We start from the raw sequence: 27,096 nt of genomic DNA, 5'->3' as shown, positions 1-27,096 counted from the left end.
GATACTAGTTGACCAATCACTTAATTTTAATGGAATACAAAAAACCGTGGGATGCTGTCTATTTACATTTTTGCATGGACAATAAATGGAAGAAATTCAAGACAACTGATAACCCCCCCCCCCCCACGCTTTTTTGTATTACATTAAAATTAAGTGATTGGTCAACTAGTATCATCCAAAGATTATTTTTCACTTTTTAGTTCATTTTGCTACGAAAGCGTGTTTTTTTAGTTTTTAAACTACTATTTTATTTTCTTCTTTTTAGTTTAACTTGTTTTACGAAAAAATATTCGTTTCAACGTTGTTCAAAATCTTTTATATTCATGAAATTTGCCCAAAAAAAGCTAATCCATCTCAGTCATCAATGTATGTGTGCGAAAATCATATCTACATTACTTTGAAAATTGGAGATGCATTTTAATAAAAGTTTTGTTCAACAATGGTCTAAAAGGCTCACCTAAATTTTGGCATGAAATTAGTTAAAAACAATTATATTTCATGTTCTAACTGCCTTGGAACATTGGAACAAATTTTGTCTGATGCAGAAAAATTAAAGGTTTTTGTAGATATTTTTAAATAATTTTTGCGAGCATTTTTTAATGTATTTTTAAAATTTTTTCCTTTTTCTCATTGTTGGATTTATGCCAAAATATTAATTAAAATTAGAGGAAACTAACAATTAAAAGAGTTAATTAATTAATTTGATTATAGAATATTGCATTGTCATCGGGTCTGCGGTCGCGTGCCAAATTTCAAAAGAATCCGATTGCAAGAAGTGGGCGAAATTTGAGCTGCAAGATTCCGTTACAAGATACATACATACATACATACATACATACATACATACATACATACATACATACATACAGGTGAAGCTAATAAAAGCGTGTTAAAAAAAAAAGGGAGAAGAAGATTGACAGATAATTTATGAAATTTAGCATTTCAAAAGGAAGTTCACCTAGAATAAAGTAATGATAATGAAATACGAAATTACTTTACTGTACACCGTACATTAAGGGATTTCAACCTTTTGGGCTTTGCGCATCACTTTGAACACTAGTTCATGCCCCCCTCCTCCCCAACATACATGATCATGATCAATGCAAGTTATACAATCGAAATTCAATTAAAAATTAAAGAAATTATAGCTGGTTAAGAAAGCTGCAATTAGTAAATATCTATGAAGTTTGAGATGATAATTTTATACGGCAGCATGAAAGTGAGGTTTGCATGTAATACCACTCATATTTCGCGATATCAATGGCTACTTTCAACGTCTAGCTCATGTTTTGACTTTATGTATGCGAGAGCTGAAAATTGTTTTAAAACACCAAAAAAAAAAAAGGCGACAGTGTGAAAAACATTCTTATGTGACACACAAAATCAAGTTGTAGTTAGCTCTACTGTTCAACTTTTATTCGGTCAAAAAAAAATGTGGTTATAGTAAAAGTCAGCGTTTTGATGACTTTTCGTGTTGTTTGCATGTTTGGATTATCTTTCTCTTTGTTGCAATATTGAAACCTTTTAAAAGTTTTTATTATTTAGTTATTTACTAACTTCATTGCCCGACGTTGCACGGTCTACCTCAAAAATAAAAGTTACTTCAAGTGACGTATGTTCAGCAACTAGGCCAAAAAAAAAAAAAAAAAGAGCAATTTTTAACATTAACGTGCAGAAAAGAGCAATTTTATGATTAAAAATTTTAGTTTAAACCTCGTTGGGGTATTTTTTTTACATCCTAAAACTTCAGTTATCTTTATATATTAACCAGCATCAGGCGCGATATTTCCACTATGACAGCAGCATGTATTCGCAACTCCAATAAACTATAGGTGGCGCTGCAGCTCTGTCTAATGGCGGATGAAAAAGGTAAAACAGACAAATGCCGTAACTTATAACTTGCTTTGACGCTTAGTGAATGGCAGTAATTTTTCATCATGTTTGTGGGAAGCTTTCTTTTCTATTCTTCTGAAATTACATTACATCACAAACTGTCTAGCTGAGTAACAATTTACCCCAAAGAAAATACGTGGAATGGAATGTTTTACCTTTTTCGACAATATTGTTAATCACTGCAAGGTAACCTATTCGAGCTCTGGATTTGCGAATACGCTACCTTGCGGTGATTTATAAAATTAAAGAAAAAGGTAAAACATCGCGTTCCACGTGTGTCTGTTGGTAAACATAGGCAGTTTGTTATGAGTATTTATTAACGCATTCGATGTGTCTTAGATTGCTTTCAGCAACAGAAATTGTTTCGTCCCTTAATGGTATTCTCGAGCTTCTCAAAATAATGATATAGTTTTCATTATTTTTCTCTAAAAAGTGAGATGATTGTCGTAAATGGCAAAAGCGTAAACACAAGAAAACTCTGGATTAACAAACTTCGTATTGCATGAAATTCTCGTCAGTTCGATTCGCAACTCCAACGAACTAAAGGGGGCACTGCAGTCACTGTCTAATGGCGGACGAAAAAACTAAAACAAACGCACATGGTAACGAAGAAAATGCTATAAGTGTTGCGATTTTTGTTCGTATGTATGATTTTTTGTTTTATCCTTTTTAAATCAATATTTTAAGTCCTGAGGATATTTTGGCCGACGTAGAAAGAAATGAGAATTCAAGAAGCATTACTACGCGTCAAACATTAATGCAAACTACGTAGTTCGTAGTTCTAAGCAGCCATTTCCACGATGTTGAATTCGTTATTTATCAATTCTTGATAAAACTAAATAATAATTGTGGCCTGACAAGAATAACAATTAATGCTAGAAAATTTAATGTGACATTACAAATTATTACCAAAAGAAGATGATACTTCTTTGCTTTGCTTGGCTAACGCTTATTGTTTTGCATTTGTAGCTGAGTTATTTCTCTCGAATTGCCGAATCGGTTAATTTAAAATTTTTCTGTTTCGATGTTTCTAATTTCTGAGTTATGATTTAATTATGTCATGTTATGCAAATCATCTACAAAATTCTTACGGATATATGGTGGTAGTTTTCTTTTCAGTTGATTGACCATTATTTCTTTTTACTTATCGAATTCTGTAATCTTACTACCATTTTATTCCACTCATGATAAAAATTAAAAATGGTTCAATTAAAAACGCGAAATCTCGCCAAGGTTACTTTGCTCGCACAATACTAAAACTATAACCTTAAACAAATTTGGCGAAACCTTTCAGCTGAGAATAAAAGGAATAAAGTAAATTCTTTCTCGGCTAAACATTTTTCATTTTGTTCTACGATAATATATTCAAGAAAATATTTTGCATACTGTCCATTCCAACTAAATGCTGCTGTAAAATATGGTTTGTTAAATTAATTGAGATAATTAAGATTTAATTTAAGAATATATTATCATAGAACGAAATGAAAAATGTTTAACCGAGAAAGAATTTATTTTGTTGCTTTTATTCGCAGCTGAAAGGTTTCGCCAAATTTGTTTAGGGTTATAGTTTTAGTATTGTGCGAGCTAAGTATCCTTGGCGAGATTCCGCACATGTTAGTTAAACAATTTTTATTTTTTATCATGAGTGGAATAAAATGGTAGAAAGATTACAGAATTCGATAAGTAAAAAGAAATAATGGTAGATCAATTGAAAAGAAAACTACCATCATATATCCGTGAGAATTTTGTTGATGATTTGTATAGAATGACGTAATTAAATCATAACTCAGAAATTAGAAACATACCAAACAGAAAAATTTAAAATGAACCGATTCGGCAATTTGAGAAAAATAACTCAGCTACAAATGCAAAACAATTAGCGCTAGCCAAGCAAGGCAAAGAAGTATCATCTTCTTTTGACAATAATTCGTAATGTCATATAATTAAAGTTTCTAGCATTAATTGTTATTCTTGTCAGGCCACAATTATTATTTAGTTAATCAATAATTGATAAATAGCGAATTCAACATCGTGGAAATGGCTGCTTAGAACTACGAACTGCGTAATTTGCATTAATTTCTAACGTTTAGTAATGCTTCTTGAATTCTCATTTTTTTCTACGTGGGCCAGAATATCAACAAGACTTTGAAAATTAATTTAAAAAGAATAAAGCGAAAAAATCATGCATACGAACAAAATTTACTGGGCTTATTAGCATTTTCTTCGTTACCACATGCGTTTGTTTTAGTTTTCGTCCGCCATTAGACAGTGACTGCAGTGCCCCCTATAGTTCGTTGGAGTTGCGAATTTAGTTTCAATTCCATGACCAGAAATGGGGGACCATAATGTAAAAATCATAGACTAATAATAAGAGTAGACCGAGCTATGACAACCCTTTTGCTGCTCATAAACCAAACCATGTGACTGGTGGATATCCTAGCAACAACGGGCGTTAATCGTAGCAGACGATCAACGCCAACGCGAAATAAAATAAATAGAATTGATGGAACACGGAAGAATGATCTTTTATGGAGTCCGATTTGTAAATTTGTTATTCTAAGTTGTAAATATTTTGTTAATATAGTGAGTTTTTCGTTTAAATAGTATTGTGCATTTTCTTTAGTCAATTTCAATAACTCTCTAAGCAATAAAAGATGCAAGCGACCAAGAAGAATCAGCAAACGGTAAGATTTTTACCTACAGTTTCAATTTAAGATACCGATTAGTACATTTTTGCGTTAACGCAAAACGTTTACGCCATTTCGTTCACGCCAACGCTGACAGCTCCAAATGAAATAAAAGTTACCGAAAACTGATCAAAAACTATTACTAATGTCAAAAAAAATGCATAACTAAAAGAAAAACAGTTCAATCTCTGCACCTGGAAGTTTTTTTTAATGAAAACACATTGTCTTAAAATACATGTCGAGTGCCAAACTATTCGGAACTCCAGCGCTCGAATACGCTACCTTGCGGTGATTTATAAAACTGCGAATGCAACTAAAACATTGCCACGTTGCGCTCCACGTGTATCTGTTGACGTAAACGCGGTCAGTTTGTTCTGAGTAACGCATTCAACATGTCTAAGAACGCCTTCAACAACAGAAATTAATTCGTCCCTTAGTAGTATTCTCGAGCTTCTCAAAATAATGTTAGTTTTCCTTATTTCTTTCAAAAAAGTATTAAATGGTGGAAGCGTAAACAAGAAAACTCTGGATTAACAAAATTGGATAACGTTATACCAGGTAGAAATTTTTATTGTTTTGTATGAATTTGTAAGAATATGAGTTTTTTTTAATCTTAAATTAATTTAACTAATCATATTTTACAGCAGCATTTAGTTGGAATGGACAGTATGCAAAATATTTTCTTGAATTTATTATCGTAGAACAAAATGAAAAATGTTTAACCGAGAAAGAATTTACTTTATTCCTTTTATTCTCAGCTGAAAGGTTTCGCCAAATTTGTTTAGGGTTATAGTGTTAGTATTGTGCGAGCAAAGTAGCCTTGGCGAGATTTCGCGTTTTTAGTTAAACCATTTTTAATTTTTATCATGAGTGGAATAAAATGATAGTAAGATTACAGAATTCGATAAGTAAAAAGAAATAATGGTCAATCAACTGAAAAGAAAACTACCACCATATATAAACTGTGAGTACACATTTTATTTATTTTGTTCTGAGTGAATTTGAATAAATATCAGATTTTCAATTCGATGAAAAAAAAAAAACGAACTTAACAACATTGACTGGACACTTTTCCTTAACCTAATTCCGCATAAATGATTTAAATAACCTTTGTTACTACAGTATCTTACTGAAACAGAAAGTATGCAAATAAATTTCCTTGAAAATATTTATCGCAGAACAGATTGAAAAATCCAGAAAGAACGTTAAGAATTTGAACAATCAAAAATAAAAGTTCGACAAATATCTGTTTACAGTGGCTCCCAAAAGTCTTCGTACACCTACGACTTTGAACGAAATAGGCCCCATTCCATTGGTTAGAATTAATATTTCGGAATAGGTATTTAATTATAAGATCTATGATCTATTTTTAACAAAACTACATGAAACGTTTTTAAAAAATATTAAAACTTAATTTTTTAAAAATCAAAAACCAAAAAGTGCCGGAAATTTTATGTCACAAAAGTCTTCGTACACTTTATAAAATTTATATATATTATTGAATAATCTAACTTTTGATTAAGTTATTAATTAGTGGAATATCATACAGTATTCATAACACCTTTTAAACGTCTGGGAATAGATTTCATTCTTTTTCTTTCTTTTTTTTTTGCGTAATTTCTGAGTAAGTGTTCAACCACACTTCGAGTCTTACTGTTTCTAGCTCTATTTTCGTTTTAACGCCCAATTTTCGTAATCTAGCTTCCAGATATCTCTAAATACGTTACATTAAGTTAAAATCTTGAGATTGAGAGGGTATTTTCTAAATTTTAGGACAATTTTCGAGGCACCAGACGCAAACGTTGAAAACCGTGTGCTTCTTATCGTTATCTTGATAAAAAACAAAGTTGTTTCCAATAACCAAATTTTTGGCTCAGAGTTCAAAATTGGTTTTTAAAATATTTAAAGGAACAGCATAATTCATTATTTCATCAAAAAATTACAAACTACCAAGCCCTGATGCTAATATGCACCCTCACACTAGAACACCTCCACCGTCCTGATTAAATGATCCAAAGAAGTTCTTAAGATTAAGTCCCTAATTTTTTCTTCTACATACAATTGTACCAAAAAATACCCAAAAATGTTGAATTCATTTTTATCTGTAAGTAAGAAGTGATTCTAAAACGTTTTTAGCTTATTTAGCATTGATTTGCGACGAAAATCGTAAGCTTTCTGTTTTTCGCATGACCAAGAAAATTTCTGCGGGAAGAGTTCCCATTTAATCCAGCTAATCAGAGAACTTGGCGAACAATTTTAGGTAAAAATTAAATGTAAAATGTTTCATTTAACTCTGCAGAAACTTTTACAGCACTCAAATGTGTATTTTTCATAATTTTTGTAATTTTAAATCTCCGATCACGTTTTGTCAACTTTGCCGGTTGACCTTTTCTTACCTTGTTTTCGGTCCAATTCCTTTCTTTAAAGCATTTTATCAAGCACTTTACTATACAAACAAATAAATTAACTGATTTAGAGACATTTCAAACCAATTTATCACTACTGTGGGAAAAAAATTCAAATTTTGAATGGTGTTTGCGGTTTTTTACGACTACCAGCCATTTTACAGTAATAAGCACAATATTAAGGAATAAATAAACAAAAAAATAAAGCCAAATGACTTATAAGGGTCAACACAATGCAAAAATATTAATAAAACTTCATATGATAATTTTAATCAGGAATTTATTCGGAAATATTTGAGTGTACGATGACTTTTGTGGCGTGTTATTTCTCTGTCTCTTCTTTTTCTGACCCATTTCAAAAAGAAGTTCCGTCAATATTTTGAAAAAAATCAATGGGTTGTATTTAGAATGACATAGGAATGATGTGAAAAAATATTGGACTTCATATTCGAATTCAGTTTCGAGTTATTTTGGTTTTACTAAAAAATTTCAAAGTGTACGAACACTTTTGGGAGACACTGTATAGGGTTATGGTTTTAAAATTGTGTGAAAGAATAATGTATCTTGACAAGATTTCGCATATCAGGTAAATCATTTCCATGACGAATGAATTAAATGCATGATTTCTTTAGATATCCAATCATATAGTCATAGAAATAAATTATCTAGTGTTAAACGTTACTCTTGACAGTCTGCCACGTATGTGCACTATGTGACAAAAATGTCAACAAATGCCGGAAATGTCACGAAACTGAACTTAATATGTACTAATGTATAGAAAAAACGGTATAAAATGAAAATGCCGTTCGAAGCGAACCAAAAATTTATGAATTCCGAATTCAACATCGTGAAAATGGCTGCTTCAGAACAACTTACTGTGTGTTCTGCATTAATTGTTTACTTTCGTAATACTTTTTGGTTTCTAATCTCTTTCTATATGGGTCAGAATAACCAAAAGACTTTGAAAAATCTTTTCAAATGAATAAAGCGAAAAAATCATACATAACAACAAAAATCACAACACTTTTAGCATTTTCTTCGTTACCACATGCGTTTGTTTTAGTTTTTAATTCCGCCATTAGACAGTGACTGCAGTGCCCCCTATAGTTCGTTGGAGTTGCGAATAGATAATGCTGCCATCTAGCAACCATGCTGCCAAAGTCTTCGCCAAGCCCTTCCACTAGTCACATGATACATCTATGAACCAATTTTCTTTATCAGCAAGAATGAGAAAGCTCGGTCTACTCTTATTATTAGTCTATGGTAAAAATGAAGGTCAGCGGTAAACTTCGTTTTCAAAAATAAAATCAGCTTAAACTGAAGAATTAGGGACTTGTCTAATTATCCCTCGAATTTCGTGTAATATTCACTGTGCAGCTTTTTAAGGACTTGAACATGCTGCAAAAATCGAACAAGTAATGTGACTTTTTTTCGATGAGATATTCGCAAATTTAGGATTTTTTTTTAAATTGAAATAAAACCTTGGAAAGCTGTTTTTCTGGATGAAAGTTATTTTATGTTCTTTTTTGTAGCCATGGCAACAGGCTATAAAATTTCATGATGATCGGTTGATTTGTAAAGTCGTGAAAACATTACAAACAAACTCACTTTCGCATGTATTGAAATCACTTTTTGATTCGATCGGGTTGTTTCCTTCAGTCAAAAGTAGTACTTTTTGTCTCTGCAATGAAAAGCAAAAAAAAAAAAAAAAAACAGTGACCCTCTTCCTTCAATCAACTCTAATTTGAATTCTGAAACTTTGAATTCAAATTATGTTTTTCGCAATCACGAGTTGACAAGACCATAATTAGAGTTATTATTTCTAGAAATGGCTCCCCCACCCAGGCATGTCCCTCCTCCTGGGTGGTTATGTGTGTATAGTTGTGTGTGTGTAGGCTTAAGTGCGTGCACGTAGGCCTGTGTATGTGTATAAAGGTACGCGCGTGTATGAGCATGCGTTGTAGGACATGGACGCCACCACCCAGCAGAAGTGGATTCCGGAGGACAGTGCTCAGGACCAGAGCAGCCGTGCCGCCGCTGCGCCGGTGGGCGGTGGTGCTGCTGGTCCAAGCTGAAAAAGGAACCACAACGTCAAGGACTGTCAAATGAGAACAATAAGCAATCGTGATTGCTCAAAAATAAATAAATAAATTAATTAATTATTTAAAAAATAAAATTAAAAATAATAAAATAACATGGACCCAGAAAATACTTTCATTTTCCCAACAGTTATTTTTTAATTAATTTTTTGAAATGTACGATTTTTCAAACAAGGCGTGGTTGATGACGTCACAAATGACGCTCTTTGGCGCATCTTTCTACCACGTTTCCACGTTATGATAATCAAGAAGCGAATTAATAATTGCGCCTTACGTTTGCTATTGTGCCAATACACGTGAGTAAAGATGCGAATTAAATATTTTGCTCTGTGAATGGCAACACTGAATGGCATTTCATCATTTGTGATGTCATCGGACAGAAGCGTAAACAATGAAAGCGCACCGAGTAATTTTTTGAAAATATTAAACTTAAACAAATTATTTAAAAAATGGTGTGATCCTATACTTTTAAACATGCTCTTTCAGAAAAAAATACTTTTAAAATTTTGGAAAAGACCCCATTAAGCTGTTTTCTGGCGTTAACTCCATTCATTGGATTTATAATTGGTAGATAGCAAGTCATGTGATCCATCGCTATCGAGAGAGATATGAAAAAAAAAAAAGTCTCAATTTTGCTCCGGCTCCCTTCTCCGCCCAGGTTATTTTACAACCAAGTTGTTAATTAACTTCATTATTTTCTTTACCAAAAATTAATAGCTGTTTATTCACGGAGGGGGGGGGGGGGAGTTCATTGACTGATCGGTTTACATTATGAAAAAATATTTCATGCTTCATTCTGTAGCTATTTCTTTCCTTGCAAGGACGAATCCAGAGAGTATTCAAGGAGGGGGCGATTGATTTCAGATTGGGAATATAAAAATTCCCAAAATTCTGCCCCCTAACATCATGGAAGGTCGTCTCAAATTATTATTATCATTATTATTATTTGTAATTTCCCTTTCTGAAAAGTTCCTGAGCAGGGTAGGGTCGACCGGGGAACATTTACGCGGATATTTTTAATGAATTTTCTAATTTTTATGTTTGAACATAGAAAATTTTAGACATTGTGGTTTCATAAAGCAGTTAATAAAGTCAAAATTGTATATTATGTTGCTGCTCAGCTCTTGTATTTTGAATTCCATGTCGGTTGCGTAAACTTGCCCCGAACACGGGGCAACTTTACACGCATCGAGTGGGATACGTTTACGCATAAAATGATACTAAGGAGTAAGTAAAATAAATATTTAGACAAATTTAAATGTTTCATTTGTCTTAAAACACCTTGAAAATAAGAAAATCACAAAAAAATAATGAAAGAACATTTTATAGGCTAAACTAAAATCATAGGGCGTATTGCTAATTAAAAACAGAAACTATTTCGTCATCTTCCTCATTACTGTTAGATTTTAAAAACAAAAATAAAGTATTTCATTTCGCATACTTGTCATAGGAAGCGTTTTGACATCTAAAAGCTATCTTGTCTTGTCTTGTCTTTTTTTTCGATTGGTTGTGAGCTTTTAAATAATAGATGCAAGCACGATTTTCTACTTCGTAAACAGAATCATTCATTGATTTCCTTTCGCAGACTACTAACTTTTTCCCTGTCGCAGGTTTTGGTTTCATATTTTTTACTTTGATGTCTTCTATTTCTGCTCCAACAGAAACTTGTAAATTTGAACGAAATTTCTTTTTTCGTTTTGTTCTGCTCATTTTGTTTTTTTCTTTGTAGCTTCTAACTGCTCTTGTCTGATGGCTTCTTTAATCAGAGTATCATTTAGGATTGTGACCATCCTCTTTGTTTTTCACTTCCTGGTTCCTAAGCTTTGGTTCTGCTTTTTCAAATGGTCTCAGCTGGGGTAGTCCTTATGTGACGATGTGGAAGGCTTACTGGAAGAAATACTTGGGTTATCGATAAGCCTTTTCATTATTTTGACATCTGACGTAATTCTGATAGTATTTTTAACATAATGTCTTACCATCTTTTAAATAAAGAAAATGTATTACAGGTTGAATCTATATATATAAAAATGGATGTTAGTAAATTTGTTGGTTAGTTTGTTCCCCAAGATCTCAGAAACTACCCGGCAGATTTGGCTGAAACTTTCACCGCTTGTTCTTTTTGATACTGGGAAGGTTTATAGACCAGTTCGAAAAAGATCCGATTGATCGTTCCTTTTTTATTCCAATTTAAGTCCCAATTTTCACATAAATGCCTCAATATTGGGGTGAAAAAAAATACGTGCACATAGTAAAATTGTGTCCATCGAAAGCGCTAATTTTTCTGCTGAAGATGGCATCTGTTAAAAAGTTCTAAGTTGTACAAAGCAACTTTTTATGAGCATTTTTGTTCCATGTTAGATGCTTTCATCAACCCAATTCATTATTTAGTGTATCGTCACAACTCCCAGTTGATAGCTAGAATTGTTGTATTGTTGAATATTTTTGCGTTTCGTCTGACTGTTCAAAAATTTTCTCTAGTCAAATCTTAAAGTAACGTTTTTCCACAAGATAGGCTAATAATAAATGGATTTGGCTGATCATTTTCCATTTAAACAGAACTTTAATGTAATTAATGGTTTTTTTATTATTATTTATGCCGATTGAACCCTTGCTCATTATCCAATCAATCAGCAGAAATATGGACAAATTTTTGCAGAAAGATTTCAATAGCTGATGCATTTGGCAGTTTTTTCAACTGCCGCTGTTTTTGAAGCCAAAGACTACGTAAAAATGTTTCTCAGCTTTCACCACCCATTTATCCGCATCCTAAACCGAAGCTCGACTGATGCTCAAAAACTTGTGAGAATATTTGCTAGGGAGCAGCATCAAAATCTGGTAAACTGTTGGATCTCCACTTATAACTCGTTTTGAAAAAAGGGAACTGCTTAAACGTACCCCATGCGTAAACGTGCCCCGGTCTACCCTATACTGAACCCCATCCCAAACCTCAACATCATCAAAGGTGTCCTATAATTGGCTTTTTTGGACTTCAATTTAAAAAAACTTTCCCGGGCTATGTCATCTAAAATTGTCTAGAATTGTGTTTTTGGAACTTGGAAAAAGTCCTGTACAAAGTTCCGATCCCTTTCTCTATGGCTACAATTGAGCTTTCAAGACTACAATTTTGAAAAATTTATTCGAGGTAGAGTCCTCTATTTCGTAACATTATTGAAGATTGTCAAAAATTACGTTTTTGAAACTTCAGTATCGAAAATATGCTGATGGAGAGTCTCTACATCTCGGCTCAAGGAGGGAGCGATCGCCCCCATCGCCCCTCCCTTGTATCCGTCCTTATTTCTCTGTTTGTGTGCATTAAAATATCGAGAATCGATAAAAAGTTTCACTTGCAGCACAGTGAGCGAAAATACACCACTTATTTTTGAATTAGCAAGCCGTAAATGGGAAAACTAAAAAAAAAAAAAAAGAGAGAGAGAGAGAGAGAGAGAGAAAGAAAAAGCTTCTTTTATGAATTCCTCCAAATTGTTGATACATTGTTATGGAAATTCATGAGAATCGATTACGGTAACTTCTAAGGAACCGTACTACTTGTTTTGCATTTGAATGAAACAAGCCACGATATAAATATTCTATATGAAACGTTTATGCTGATTAAACTTCAACATTCCTTGGATAATCAGAATGGGGTAGAAGTAATTTTGACAGCTGAAGTGGTTGTAGTTTATGTGAGTTTATAAAATAAAGAAATAGTGCATTCTGTAAAAAGAATAATTTACACAGATGAATGGGTTGATTGCACGGTATCTTCAGAATTTAACCAAACACATTTAGAGTAAATTTTGTAGACTAAACTGTTCGTTTGTAAAGTTTTCCAGACTGTCATAGAAAAAAAATTTCACATCCTGCTATTAGTTTTCGTATGAGTCAAAAAATAGAGCTTTTTTATTTTTATGGTGGTGGCATGTTTTTTCCTCGCATTTTCACAGAATATAAGTTTGTGTGTGTTTAGTAGGGAAAATAGCTTTTGACAGAAATTATTGGACATTATTTTGTGCTATATGTGTCTTTAGACAGATAGAAAACTCGATTAGTTCTCACAAAGTGAAGGAAGTACCAAATATGTTTTTTTTTTTTTTTTTTTTTTTTTTTTTTAAGCAAAGTCTGTAATAATTCAAACTTGGGACAAAAAACATAAGTCTGATTTGAAAATTCATTTCCTTCAGACTTTTAACTTTAACGCATTCAGTGCTAAAAATATTTTAGTTTCGTTTAAAATGAGAAGAAGTGTTCTGTTAGGCTTGTCTATTTTATGCATTCGTGATATGTACTTTTTCCTCAGCGCTTATTTCAGCTACCCAGTGCTGACTAACTTAGAAATACATACACGCACGAGCATGGAATTTCCTGCTGTGACTCTTTGCAACCTAAACCGCATGCACAATATGTTCTACAAATGCATTCAAAAGCAGGAGACGTGGGAACAATGTATAGTAATGATGAGGTCAATAGTTACTTCGGAGCGGAAAATCCAAGCACTGTGCTTGAAAAAGCCAACTGCAAGAGAAAAAAAGCTCTGTCTTCGGAGACTAGATTTTTTTCAGCTTTATACGGGTCGTTCTCCAGAGTTTCGTCAAAAAATTGGATATAAATTTAATCATGTGATTTTGCATTGTCTGTTCAAAGGTAACCCTTGCGGAGTTGATAATTTTACTTTTCATCAAAGTCTGCAGTACGGAAACTGCTACAGTTTCAATTACATGAATGACAATATTAAAATTCCCCAAGAAGTAGATGGGGTCGGGCCGAATAATGCCCTGGAATTAGTTTTAGACGCCAGAGAAAGCACGTATCTTGGCATAACACCAAGCGTTGGAATGCGAGTAATAATTCACAACGTTTACGAGAAACCGAACCCGGTAGAGAATGGGATTAACATTAGTCCTGGCTTCGAAACGAGGATGTCTTTGTCAAAAATGTCTATTCAAAGATTGCCACCTCCTTACAAAGATCGCTGCTTTGATTACAACAGCAGAAATCGTGAAATTAGCTCAAGAAGTAGATACGATTGCGTACGAAGTTGCGTGCAGAAGAAGAGTTTGTCAAAATGTGGATGTACAGATCCCTTTTTAGGTTACGATTCTTCAAACAGGTCATGCCATCTCCGAAATGAAGTCGAAATGCAATGTCTTGATGATATTCTGGTCGAAATGGGACAGGTCAGCCCCCCATGTGAGTGCCCTTTGCCTTGTTTTGTGAACCTTTACAAAAATGACATTTCAAGAATAAATTACAAACACATGAAAGAAGACGGGTTAGCGAAACTGATATCTGATACGTTTAATCTGAAAAAGAAATCCACGCTTTTACCTCTTTATAGAAGAAATGCTACATTGAAAATATTTTACAGAACATTGGATCATAAAGTTTTCACCCAATATCCTGCCTTGAGAGGCACAGAAGTTTACGGTAGCTTGGGGGCCATTTTAAGTCTGTGGCTTGACTTTTCTTTGTTTTCCATTATTCAGCACATTCAAATAATTTTAGTTACTTTACGATTAATGAAATGAAAGGTCTTAAAATCACACATTTTTCGTTTGTTATTAACTGAATTGATTAGTTTTCTTTCCATTTGATTGAAAAATTTCGAAAATCACCAATTTTACATAAATAAATGCAAAATTAAAGCACTTTATAAAGAGATCGAATAAAAAACCGCACAAGTCAAATTATAGAATTGAACGAAAATGTAAATTTACTTCCCAGTAAGCAAAATATATTGCCTCCGTAATGTCGACCCTTAATATAAAAACACAGCATAAAATGTTCTTTATTGACGATTGCAAAATGGATATTTTGAAATTAACTGTGAGGATAAACCAGGGCTGCGGAGTCGGAAGGAAAATAGCTGACTCCGACTCCGAATTCAGGATTTTGAAACATCCGATTACGACTTCAACTCCGTCGCCGACTCCGGCTTTTGAATTTTATTTTATTATTTGTTTTTCAAATCACCCTCCCCCCTTTATGGGAAGGGGGAAAACCGCTAAACAGAGATTGAAACATAAGTTCCTTTTTATGAAATTTTGGCGTTGTATTTTATTGTAAACCTGAAATGCATACAACGTTAGAAATTAAATTTGAAAATCAAATTATTGCGATTTCTAAAGTGAGATTACTTAAAAATCCCATTTAAAAAAATGAAAAGGATTAATTTGCTCCCCTTTAATGTTTAACAAACAGATGTTGATCAAATCCTGTGCTTTCAATTTTTGAAAGCACAGGGAAGAGTGAGAGAAATAGTTTTGGGAGAAAACAAATTGTTTGCTAAGTCAAAAAACTTTTCTTGAGAGGGGTGGTCTCCCCCCCCCTCCCGAGAGACACTTCGAATTAATTTCAGAGCTTATGAAAATTTAAATAATTTAATTCTGAAAAAATTCCGCAATAATAAATTTTGAATTTCATCTTAAAAATTTCAACAGAAATATTGCACTATACTGCTAAAAGAGGCCGGGTACATGTACGTCTGGAGCAAATTTCACCTAAAATGCGGCGGTATACAGCTTTATACGAATAGCTTTTACTATACCAACATTTCTTGGCTAAATTTTTAATTTTAAATTTTATTGGCAGCTTCAGAATTAACCTTAATATGCAGATTTTAGGATTAACCGCAACTGTTGAGTGTTGCAACCAATAAATCACATACTAATTTTATTATGTACTTTTCAGTGATAACCAAGCTTTCTCAGATAAAGTCTTTAGATTTAAAAAAATAAAAAAGAAACATTTATATTTTATCAGATCTTTTGAATTTGCGCTTTAGTGCCAATACTTTTTTGAATTGACCAAGCACCCTCAAAAGTTCCCGACTTGCTCAAGCGATACATACATTCCTTTTACAATTTTATAACTGAGATCGAGGTAAAAAATATATTATTATTTTTATTTGAAAGTGATTACTTAGAAAATGTTAGGCAACAAAACTGTTTGTTGACATTTGCTATCAGCTAAATAAAATTAGAAAAGAAGCAATCTAGGAGATAGCGTAGGTACCTGGTAGCTGTTACGGGTACCTACTTTTTTACTTTATTTCTTATTAATAGACCTATTATTATTAGACCTTTATACATGTAATCAAATTAATTAGTAGTCAGTTTTTTAAAAAAATGCAAGGACAGTCGATAAAAATTAAAGAAAAAAAAAGAAATCCGGCGTCGAAGTCGGAGTCGGCATGCTTTCGAACGACTCCGACTCCTTTACCCAAAAATCAGTCCGACTCTGACTCTGACTCCCCAGCCATGGGATAAACTGTGTCACTTTTTAAATGTTCTCAATGACCACTTGCTTTGATTTTTTTTTAAATTAAGCATTTTCCACAGAAATAAAAATTTGGTCATTCGTAATCAAGCATTTTTAATATTTACTTCTCGTTTTAAAGAAGTAAATATTACAAATTCAAAGGACGATGATACTTCAGAGAGACGAAAAATAACTCATATTCGATTTTTAACTTTTTAAAGAAGACTTGTTGAGAAGGATCTAGCGAACTCAATGAATAATTTTTGTGTGTGTGAAGCGTTTAGTAGTTTCTTATCTCGATATCTTTACAAATAAAAAAGTTAAACCACGAACAAATAAATGAGTACATGCAGTATACCAGGGCCTTAGCCTTGGCTTATGGAGCGGTAAGTTACTGCTAAATATATGAGCATTAAAGAACGAATTTTTTTTTTTTTTTTTTTTGTGAATGACGCAGCATAATAGTACCATATGATGAAAACACCGCATTAAAATCAGTTCTTCCCCCCCCCCCCCCCCAAAATTTATGAACACAATTTTTGGCTAAGCAATACCAGTCAGCTAATTTGGAGAAAGAGGGAACCCTAGACCCCTAGCTCTTTCCTTATCATACATACACCTGTGACAATTCCCATAAAAGACTGATATTGGACAATGCGAAAATTCACCAGTGATTTACCATAAGCACAGGGGCTCTCCAATGGAAGGTCGCTGTGACCATCCAAAAATTTCCTATTCGGCAAAATTATCATTTGACGGCGAAATTTGGAGTTCCGTTCAGCAAAATTTGGAGCTCCAGTAGGCAAATTGAGGATTTCTACCTTCCCAAAAATTTACGTTTGGTACGCCCCTGCATATGTATTCGGTCCATCGCCAATATCTCTGGTATGTGAATGTTGACATTTACCGGCCAATGTCGACATTTACCAGATTTGGGACTTTAATAGTAACATTTAAAACAATTTTTTTTTCAGTTGCCAGCCAACTGCTGCATTTGAATATCTTGTGGAGCATTTTACGCTTTACTTAGGGACACTGCTTTTGAGTTCCAATTATTTCTAGGGAATTTATTTCCCTTGTTTTAATCTCTTCAAATACTTCTGTGTTTTCTACAAATGATCTAGTCCGTGGAAGTTAACAAGTGCTTATGTTGTGCTGTGTTGCTGCTTGAATATTGTGTGTATTTATTCTGTGTTCCAGAGAGTTAACATTAATTCCAGTATGGGGAAAAAAATAGTATTGTTTTTCAAGAAAATCAGATTGAAATTAAAACAAAATACAATACAGGAAAAAAAATTAGTTATAAACTGAACAAATAAAATAGTACTAGAATGTGTCCACACGAGAAGCATACATTGAACATATCAAAACTTTATCAGAAATGACACAGTTGAGATACCAACTCGAGCAACATACTTCGTTTCGTAAACGTTTTTAAACCATTTTCAAAGTTATGGCAGCCATTTTAAAACGTTTATGAAACGTTGAAACGTTACGTGTGTTACCTGAAAACTGACGAAAATTCGATCAACTTCTTTGACAAAGAACCAAAATCAAATAGTGTGCGTCTTAGTACATCATGCAATAAAACTCAAACGAGGGCTGCTCAATAAGTAATAAGACTAAATTTATAAAAAATACAGAGCAACTTTAATCGGCATAATTTACGTGTTTTTTTTTTAAAAGAATAACTTCTGCGGGACTAAATGCATTTATTCCAACGTTCTATCCACTTCTTAAAAACTTGTGAACTTTACGTTTGTGAGAGCTATTTCAAAGCCGCCTCCGCAGAGTTTAGACATGCTTTGTTGCTTTTAGTATGTTTGCGCCGTAATTGTTTCTTAAGTTGAGAAACAGCCAGAACTCACTGATGTAAGTTATTTCTGAGATTCCACTTGATGATAATAGCGGCAGTGTTAATCATTGTTTCTGAGTTGGACGATGAAGGTGTCGTCCCTCTGTTTAATATCTCCTATATTTTGCCTGTCTTCCTTAAAAGCTTTATGTCAGCAAAAAATACTGACTCTAAACATTGCTTCATCGTTGAAAACTTCACGTATCATTATCGAAGATCTCCGATGCTGATTTTTGCAGACGAAAATAAACTTTAATCGCATAACTTTGATCCTACAACGCTTCCATTTTGTCAACTGGCTGCGTCTTGTAGGCGCCCACCTACAGGCTTCAATTCAAACAGGTGATACTCAGGAACATGAGTATGTACGTGCCAACTATCGGTAGCTTTTGTTAATACAGACCACACACATTTCACATGCCACAGGAATTAACATTCCTATGAGTGGTTTCACGGCAGTAAAATTAGTATTATTACTTATTGAACAGCCTACGTATTTTTTTTAACTTCGATTTAGATATTTACAATTTAAATTTTCAAAAGCAGAACAGAAAAATGGAAAACTATTTTTTTAGTATTTATTTGATAAATACAAAGTTTTGTCATTCAGGAGACAATATTAATCATTTGAAGAATGACAACAGGATGTTAACACACTGCCATGTCTTTGAAAGATGTTCACAAAACATTGTCTATTACAGATAAAATGAAAATCTACGGGGAAAAGGATTTTCACTCAAACATCATGATTCTGAAAAAGAAAAATAGATCATTAGTTTTGCTTAACTAGGCGTAAACAAGTGCAAAATTGCTAAACATGGTAATAAGTTTTTTGTACAGTTCTTAAAAAAAGTTTTACTGTTATTATATCTTGAATCGAATTCTGCTCCATGCTATCAAAAGCAGTGGCGTCGCTACGGGGGTTTAGTAAAAATATTAGCTTGATAAAAATATTAAGCTAAAATGCATTTTTAATGCTACAAATTTGAAGAGTTTTCGGGGACAAAACCCCCACCGAATTCCTCTTCTCTTCCACCCCACATCATAGAGCGAATACTATATGCTTGCATAGAATATTATTTTTGCGTTTCTGTGTGTGTGTGTGTGTGTGTGTGTGTGTGTGTGTGTGTGTGTGTGTGTGTATGTGTGTGCGCGCGCGGGACACTACAAATTACCGCCCCGGATGTCACCTATGCTACGTACACCACTGTCTAAAGAGCACTCTCACTTCTTTAAAGGAAGAGCTGACCAAAAAATCTAGTTTTTTTTTAAAATAATCCAACAATATATTCTCAAAATTAAAATAAAACCCATGACGCATGTCGCTGATTTTTTTTATTAGTATATTTATTTTTCATTATCTGTTGCAGGATTTCCAAAGTAGGGGTCCAAGGACCCCCTGGGCCGTAACCAAAGGGTGGGTTTGGGGGTGAAAAATCTCCCGTTGAGGAAATAATAATGATTAATAGCAACTTGAAGAAAATGTACATTTAAGTTATATAAACTTCATTGTTATTGTTTGTATACCTTTTTTATTCGAGCATTTTGTTTGAAGTTTTGATGCAATTTACGATAGTTCGCTCTTTACCAACGGAAATTATGCTTTTTGAAAAAGCATTGGCTTGTTAATTTTTTTTTTAGTCTTACATAAATTCTTCCTGTTTAGTTTATTATTATTTCGTAACATAAAACCTGATTTACGTAATATGTTTTTATAAATATTTTGCACAAGTTTTAATACTTTATGCAAAAAGCCGAATAGTGAACAGATAAAAATGTTCGATTTGGAGGAAGCAGTAAAATGAATAAAATTTATTGCCAATAGCGCAACCAAAGTTTACCTAACCGCAGAAAGGGGAAGAAGGAGGGGGGAGGTCATAAAAGTTCTTACATGTGTGTAAAATACCATCCTAGGATTGATAATGGCTCAAAACGTGAGTTCTGTGGGGTTGATCCCTAAAATGCACAATCACTACGCTCTTGATTGTAACCATCACACAGCAATGAATTATTTGGTACGTGAAATGTTTTTATGAATGTTTAAAATGTTCTCATATTGAGAAAAAAAAAGCACACACACACACACACACAAATGTAAATAAATAAAACCCATCTCTTCGTGAAATCCTGTACCCGTGCCTACCCCACCCCAGGTATCCATACCTAAAAACAGACTATGTCAACGAAAGAAAAAAAAAAATCGGGATGCATGAGATTTAACTAGGGGTCCACAAGCCTGAATTTGTGCATTTAAGCATGTTTTCGCAAAAATTTTGGCAATGCTCTTCCACAATACTTATTTATAGAGTAAGAATAAAATTTAATCATTAATTAAATACATTCATAAACTTGTGTAAGTAATTATCTATTGCACGTACTGGAAACTTTCAAAAACTTTTCTGCGCTGAAAAGAGGCTTTCTTGCAATCCCTGAAATGTGTGCATGCAATAGTTTTCAAACTTTGATCTTTAAAGACGCTATTTTTGTTATTGATTCAATTTAAAAACTGTTTACGATTTTTTAGATCAGTCTTGCTATAATGCTTAATTACTCTGTACACATTAATAAACAAGACACATTTGAAAGAAACTTAAATGTTATATATTGAAACTTTTTTTTGTAGTTTGCGATTAAAGATACATCACTTGATTTACATCTATTGAAAACGCTAAGGTATATATACTTTTTTGAATTATCTTACTGAATTATGTTATGCAACCTCTTCTGGAATTCCATCAGTCATAGTTTTTGCTTTTCTTGTGTACTGCCTGTTAAAAAAAATAAAAAGAAATTAGTAAGCATAAAAACGCATAAATTGAGTGGGGTCAATATCCCCCCCCCCCGCAATTATTGCTTGAACTTAATACAAATAAAAGAAACAACACTGTTTTTTTTTTTTTTTTTGGTGCTGACTAAGTGTTTTCACTCAGATTAGATTTTTTTAATCAGTATTTTAAACTTCTGTTTTAGATTATGAATGTATAGTTCTAAAATTTTGGATTCAAGAATGTGTTTCTAATCATGTTGGTGCATTACAGTACCTGTTGGTGATTTAGGCCTACACGTTACCCGATAAAGATGGCCTCGATTCTAAAACGCGTGTCTTTCAGTTTGAACTAATTGTGAAGAGAGAGAAAAAGAATAAATAAATAAATAAATAAATAAATAAATAAAAGATGTTAACAGTTTGACTACGGATTATATAGAATTGGCAAACGTCCTGTTAAGATGACTGTATCTGATTAAGGGAGGGAAAGTAAAAATTTGAGGCACGTGCTCCTCTCATTTGAATGAGACTTTGCTTAATTTAAAGGCTAACATACACCTGCAAAAGCTGGCATCCCTGGAAACCAATAGATGCGTCCATTTCCGCCTGCAAACTGGAAGTTTGCCTCTCCATCTAATCGGTGGTTGAACTGTACACACTGATTTTGTCCACTGGGTATTCAAAATGACACCGATTGTTTACAATTAAACTACAGACATTGTACTCAAATTAGAAATTTATCATCAATATTTAATCACTACATTTGTCAACATTCCGAACATAAAAGTCCCTATATGAAAATGCTTAAAAAATGTATAATGCACAGCAAGAGTACAATAAGATACCTGCGTAAAATAAGAAAATAACATCGTTCACATAGGGGAAAAGGGGGCACATGTGAACACGGGGCACATGTGATCATGGTATGTTTTACTAAAATAACGTCAAGCAAAAAAATCTCAAAAAAGTCTCAAGTAATAGGAGTATCAGCGCTATTATTTAACCAAACTTTCAGAGCAAAGAGCCAGTTTATGTTCCTGTGGTGACAGCTTCTTTGTCTTAGCAGATGCTGATGTACTTATATCATTGTCTTCTTAGTGTAAAAACATATTTTAAACTAACTAATACGCTAACTTTAATTATTGCACACCATTATAAGAACATTCACGTAATTTATGCCAGTGTTTAAATTTTGTAATTAAATTAAAAATTCTTTATTTTTGAAAATTAGTTCTAAGGTAGGTGCCGGGGCACTTGTGAACAGCTCCCACATTCTCTCCGCAAATATAAATATTAGTGTAGGCCTATTATAAGTGTTAAAAGAGATGTAGAGATTTATAATTATTGTTTTGCTGCAATCAGTTTGTAAATTTATTGTCAATTATTATTACATAATTACTATTATTTATTTTATTATTATTTTTTTCAAATAGTTGGCTAAAAATTTAGTGGTATATAATATTTGCACGGAAAATTAAGACACATTATTTTCCTTTAACTAAAAACTGAAGTTTAGAATTTTTTTAAAAATTCATCATCATATTCTGTATGAAGTTCAAACGTACTATATAACAAGAATCTACTTTACATAATAAAATATTCTTTGTATTGTTTAGTAGACTTATAAGACTTTTTTCTGTTGATCTATCGATTAGAACATGCTACGAAACTTTAAAATTTGACAGTGAGCAAAGTTCTGTAATTCAGAAAAAATATTTTCTTAATGACAGCTACTGTGCAATTCAAACTGATACAGTATAGGTCACAAACTGTTAAATGTAATTAGTATATACGTATATGCTTCATTATAACGAGTTTTTCGTCGAAATATGATGCTCGTCCTGCATTTTTCAATCGTGTTCACATGTGCCCCAAGCTTGTTCACATCTGCCCCCCATAGAGGCACATGTGAACAATTGAAGACATTTTTTCAAAATTCCATAAAGTATAGAAATATTTTTTTAAAAATCTGAAAAAAAATTCATGGCACAAAGAAAAGACTGTTCAATTATGGAGACTCTTTTTCTGTGAGAAATTGAAACTATTTTTTGAGAAATTAAGAAATGAAAAAAAATGTTCACATGTGCCCCCTTTTCCTCTACGTTTTTGCTTCGTATTTTACTTTTTAATCAAAAAGGTGATTTTTTAACTTTAAAACAGATGTGCGGTTTAAGGAAACCCAAGTAAGCCATTTTCATTGAAGAGGAACGCAAACATAGAAGTATAGGCGTCCTTCGTATAAAACGGTACTTGCACAACACGGTTTCGATATTACACGTTACCAAATTTGCGATTATTATAACACGATTTCGATCTTACGCGGTATAGAAAACTTGAATTTAATACTTCATGGTTTTGATAAACACGAAAGTTATGTTTTAAACAGATGGAATTTCATTTTTGTTTAATACATTTTGTTAATGTTTGATAATAACTCTAATAAATTTTTACTTTGTTTTTATGATACTTGGTTTCGATATAACACGGTGCACATCCCTTGATTCACATTATTTCTAAATCTCGTAAAACACGGTTCCGATATAACACAAATCGCGGTTTCGATACAACACGAAACACGGTTTCGATGCAACACGATGCATATTGACATCATTTTTACTATGTACATGATTAATTAGTGTAAAAAATAAGCTAAAAAGTTATTTTTTAAAAAATCTCGTATAACACGGTTTCGATACCACACGGATCGAATTAACCGTGTTATTCAAGGGACGCCTGTACTTAATTACCTGCTCAACTTCTTCCTTCAGTCGATCCATTTCCTTTTTGAGAGATTTGCATTTACTTTGCCAGATACTCATCTCTTCTAGTGCATCATTAATGTTTCGTTGAGCATCATCATAAGCAGATTGCAATTCCTGGGGAAAAAAAGTGTAAGTAACTACCTAGTTCCAATAGATGTATATTAGCATGCTAACTCAGGTCATTAACCAGTTTTCTTCATCATATGTACTGCTGTCCACCCATGGCGAGTTGAACTCCGCTGCCCGATCGATTAAACGATTCCATTTGTTGAAATAATTGTGAGGAAAAACGGCTTAAGAACTTGCGGATTTAGTTTGCAGTATTATTGCCCATTTGGCAAAGAGCAGCGTACTAATTCAGGTAAGAAGTAGCAAGCGGTACAGGATTTTCTCCCAAGTAAAAGGGGTGCAATGGTAGCCCAACTCTGCGCCTAACAATTCCTTTTCTTACTGATTGGTCTCCCATGATAGAAATTGATTTGCTCAAGGCCATAGCTCAACTTCTCAAAGGTGGACAGTACATACAGCCCACAACAACCTAATGCCGTCTCAACAAGCTTCCTCCGAAAGATTCGATCAGATGCTGAAATCCATCAACGATAAACTTTCAATGCGTTAAGATTTGCGTCTACACTAGGGTGGGTCGGTTTTTATTTATTGTTTTAAAATCGAAATTGGCTGTGGTGGAAAAGCTGTGTACAGTCGACTCCCGCTACAACGCGATCCGACTTACGCGAAATGGCTATAACGCGATTTTTTTCACCACTAAAAAAACTTTAGACTTAACTCGAATTCCTCGCCCGCAACACGAAAATTTTCGAAAGGAAATCGCGGTGTGTAAGTATCGGCTTTGTTATTGGCTACTAAAAATGTATTTTTGGTGAATTCACCTTCATTCCTTTAGCATCACTGGCAGCGGAAGTTCCCCCACCGTACTAGTCTAAACATCGCTTACGCAAATAACTACTAATCAGTTTCCCTTTATTTTTTTTTCATTCTAAATATAAAAGTTTATGAAATACAATGACACCTATGAGAGCTGTTTCATCTAAAATTTGTGAAGATAGAAAGAAAAAGAAAAAAATTCCGACAATTAAAGAAAAGCGAGAGATTTTATGTGTTTGAACAACTTTAAAATGCGTTGAATATAGCACGACAATTAGGTAAGAGTGAATCTTGCATATATATACAATTAAAAGTCAAAAAAAGGAAATCCATAAAAGTTCACCGTGTTCATCTAAGCAAACTGCAAAAATTATGAAAATGGAAGCTGCTCTTGTATTGTGATATTGTGAATTTAAGAAACTAGAAAGAGAAGTGTTGCCACAGATGGAAACGTTATAAAAAAACAAGTGAAGCAACTGTATTGTGTGTTTATGAATAAAAAAGAATAACGATTTGATCACTCAGCATAAATCGTCATCATCTTCACTTTTTTTAAGTTACAAATATCATTACTGGATCTACTGTACATTACAGCTATTGTGCATTTGTTTTTCTTACTACATACTGTATGTACCCCGTACTGGTTTAAGTATATCTTTCTTTCCCATTCATCATTAATTTTGTTCATCGTAGCAGTATTTTCTGTGGAATAAAATGTTTTCTTTTTTTTTTAATACAAATAAATATTCAGTTTTTTTATGTAAGAAACAGTAATGTATAGTTAAGAAATGGTTTTTAATAGTTTGAGATATTGAAAAGCGATAGCTTTGTGCAAGGTAAATTAGATAAAAATGGAACAACGCTTAAAAACACAAAAAGGATAAAAAGTTTTTTGAAAACGCAGACATGTTTCGAAAGCATTAGCCCCCTGAAAAGAAAATCGAATCGATCCTTTCGAAGGCGATAGCAATACGCTGATAGCTGATTGGTCAATGTTTTTTCGGTTACGTATTTAAACTCTCCCTTGACCTTGATTCTTCTATTTGTTCATTTCGCACTGAGGAAGGAGGCTATTGCCTTCGAAACATGTGTGCATTTTAAAAAACTTTTTATCCTTTTTGTGCTTTTAAACGTTGTTCCATTTTTATCTAAGTTTGAGATATTGTTTAAAAGTGTCTAAAATAATTGGGTATGTTTATAAAAGTTTTTACACATACCTTTTTCTACAACGCGAAATTTCAACTTACGCGAGGGGTCTTGGAACGCATCCCTCGCGTAAGTTGAGACTCGACTGTATATGTAAAAAAATGTTTTGAAATAAAAATATATTTAGGCATTGTCTTGAAGTTTCGCCAAATATATATATAAATATATATATATATATATATATATATATATATATATATATATATATATATATATATATATATATATATATATATATATATATATATATAAACACACACACACACAGATTTGAATTATTAATACTTTAATTTTTACTAGTGATACCCGCACGGCTTTGCCCGTAATAGAAAAATCAAAAGGTCTTTTGGTTCGCCTGTATATTTACAAATAATGTATGGTGAATTTTCTCGCCAGTTGGATTGTAACGGTTCCACATTATGATAATTTCGTATCTCGCCAATTGGCTTGTGCCCATGTTACGGTTCCACGTTATGATAATTTCGTAATTTACTCGTCCATCTTATGATAATTTTGTTCTTAAAATTGGAATAGAAAAAGAACCACAACGAATTTTCGAAAAATCGCTTCGAGGTGCACACCCCCATGCCACAAACTAACTTTGGGCCAAATTTCATGAAAATCGGCCGAACGGTTTAGGCGCTATGCGCGTCACAGACATCCTACAGACATCCAGACATCCTCCGGACAGAGAGACTTTCAGCTTTATTATTAGTAAAGATAAAGAAGATAAAGATAAAGATTCTTTCCCATTTTATTAAATTTCTATGAAAAATGGGCTTAAAATTGGAATAAAAAAAGAACAAAATCGAATTTTCGAAAAATCGCTTCGAGGTGCACACTTTCATGCTACAAACTAACTTCGTGCCAAATTTCATGAAAATCGGCCGAACGGTCTAGGCGCTATGCGCGTCACAGACATCCTACAGACATTCAGACATCCTCGGGACAGAGAGACTTTCAGCTTTATTATTAGTAAAGAAGAAAAGAAAAGAAGAAAGATAAAGAAGTAAAGAAAAGAAAGGTAATTTTCAGAGCAAATTCTTTCCAATTTTATTAAATTTCTGTGAAAAATGGGCTTAAAATTGGAATAGAAAAAGAACAAAATCGAATTTTCGAAAAATCGCTTCGAGGTGCAAACTCCCATGCTACATACTAACTTTGTGCCAAATTTCCTGAAAATCGGCCGAACGATCTAGGCGCTATGCGCGTCACAGACACCCTACAGACATCCAGACATCCAGACATCCTCCGGACTGAGAGACTTTCAGCTTTATTAT

General features: G+C 33.2%; 2 protein-coding genes across 2 annotated transcripts in view; one reads left to right on the top strand and one right to left on the bottom strand.

Annotated features, from left to right (window-relative positions):
• Positions 1-12,661: 12,661 nt before the first annotated feature.
• Positions 12,662-14,624, top strand: LOC129224720 (degenerin unc-8-like). The gene has a single exon (XM_054859266.1). The coding sequence runs from the start codon at positions 13,317-13,319 to the stop codon at positions 14,607-14,609; it is 1,293 nt and encodes a 430-aa protein (XP_054715241.1). The 5' UTR covers positions 12,662-13,316; the 3' UTR covers positions 14,610-14,624.
• Positions 14,625-18,759: 4,135 nt separating this feature from the next.
• LOC129223909 (myosin-1-like) overlaps positions 18,760-27,096 on the bottom strand; it is a 31,551-nt gene continuing 23,214 nt past the window's right edge. The window contains exons 3-5 of the mRNA XM_054858289.1: positions 23,711-23,839; positions 20,898-20,964; positions 18,760-18,947 (exon numbers count right to left, since the gene is read on the bottom strand). Of these exons, the coding sequence (XP_054714264.1) occupies positions 20,932-20,964; positions 23,711-23,839 (162 nt within the window). The 3' untranslated portion in view covers positions 18,760-18,947; positions 20,898-20,931. The remainder of the gene's footprint in view (positions 18,948-20,897; positions 20,965-23,710; positions 23,840-27,096) is intronic.

Source organism: Uloborus diversus, chromosome 6, assembly GCF_026930045.1.
Source record: "Uloborus diversus isolate 005 chromosome 6, Udiv.v.3.1, whole genome shotgun sequence".
Lineage (NCBI taxonomy): Eukaryota > Metazoa > Arthropoda > Arachnida > Araneae > Uloboridae > Uloborus > Uloborus diversus.
Note: the sequence above shows the minus strand (reverse complement) of the source record. Positions and strands in the feature narration are given on the sequence as shown.

Coding starts and splice junctions, on each gene's coding strand:
- LOC129224720 (XM_054859266.1), top strand. CDS start 13,317: ATGAGAAGAAGTGTTCTGTTAGGCTTGTCTATTTTATGCATTCGTGAT.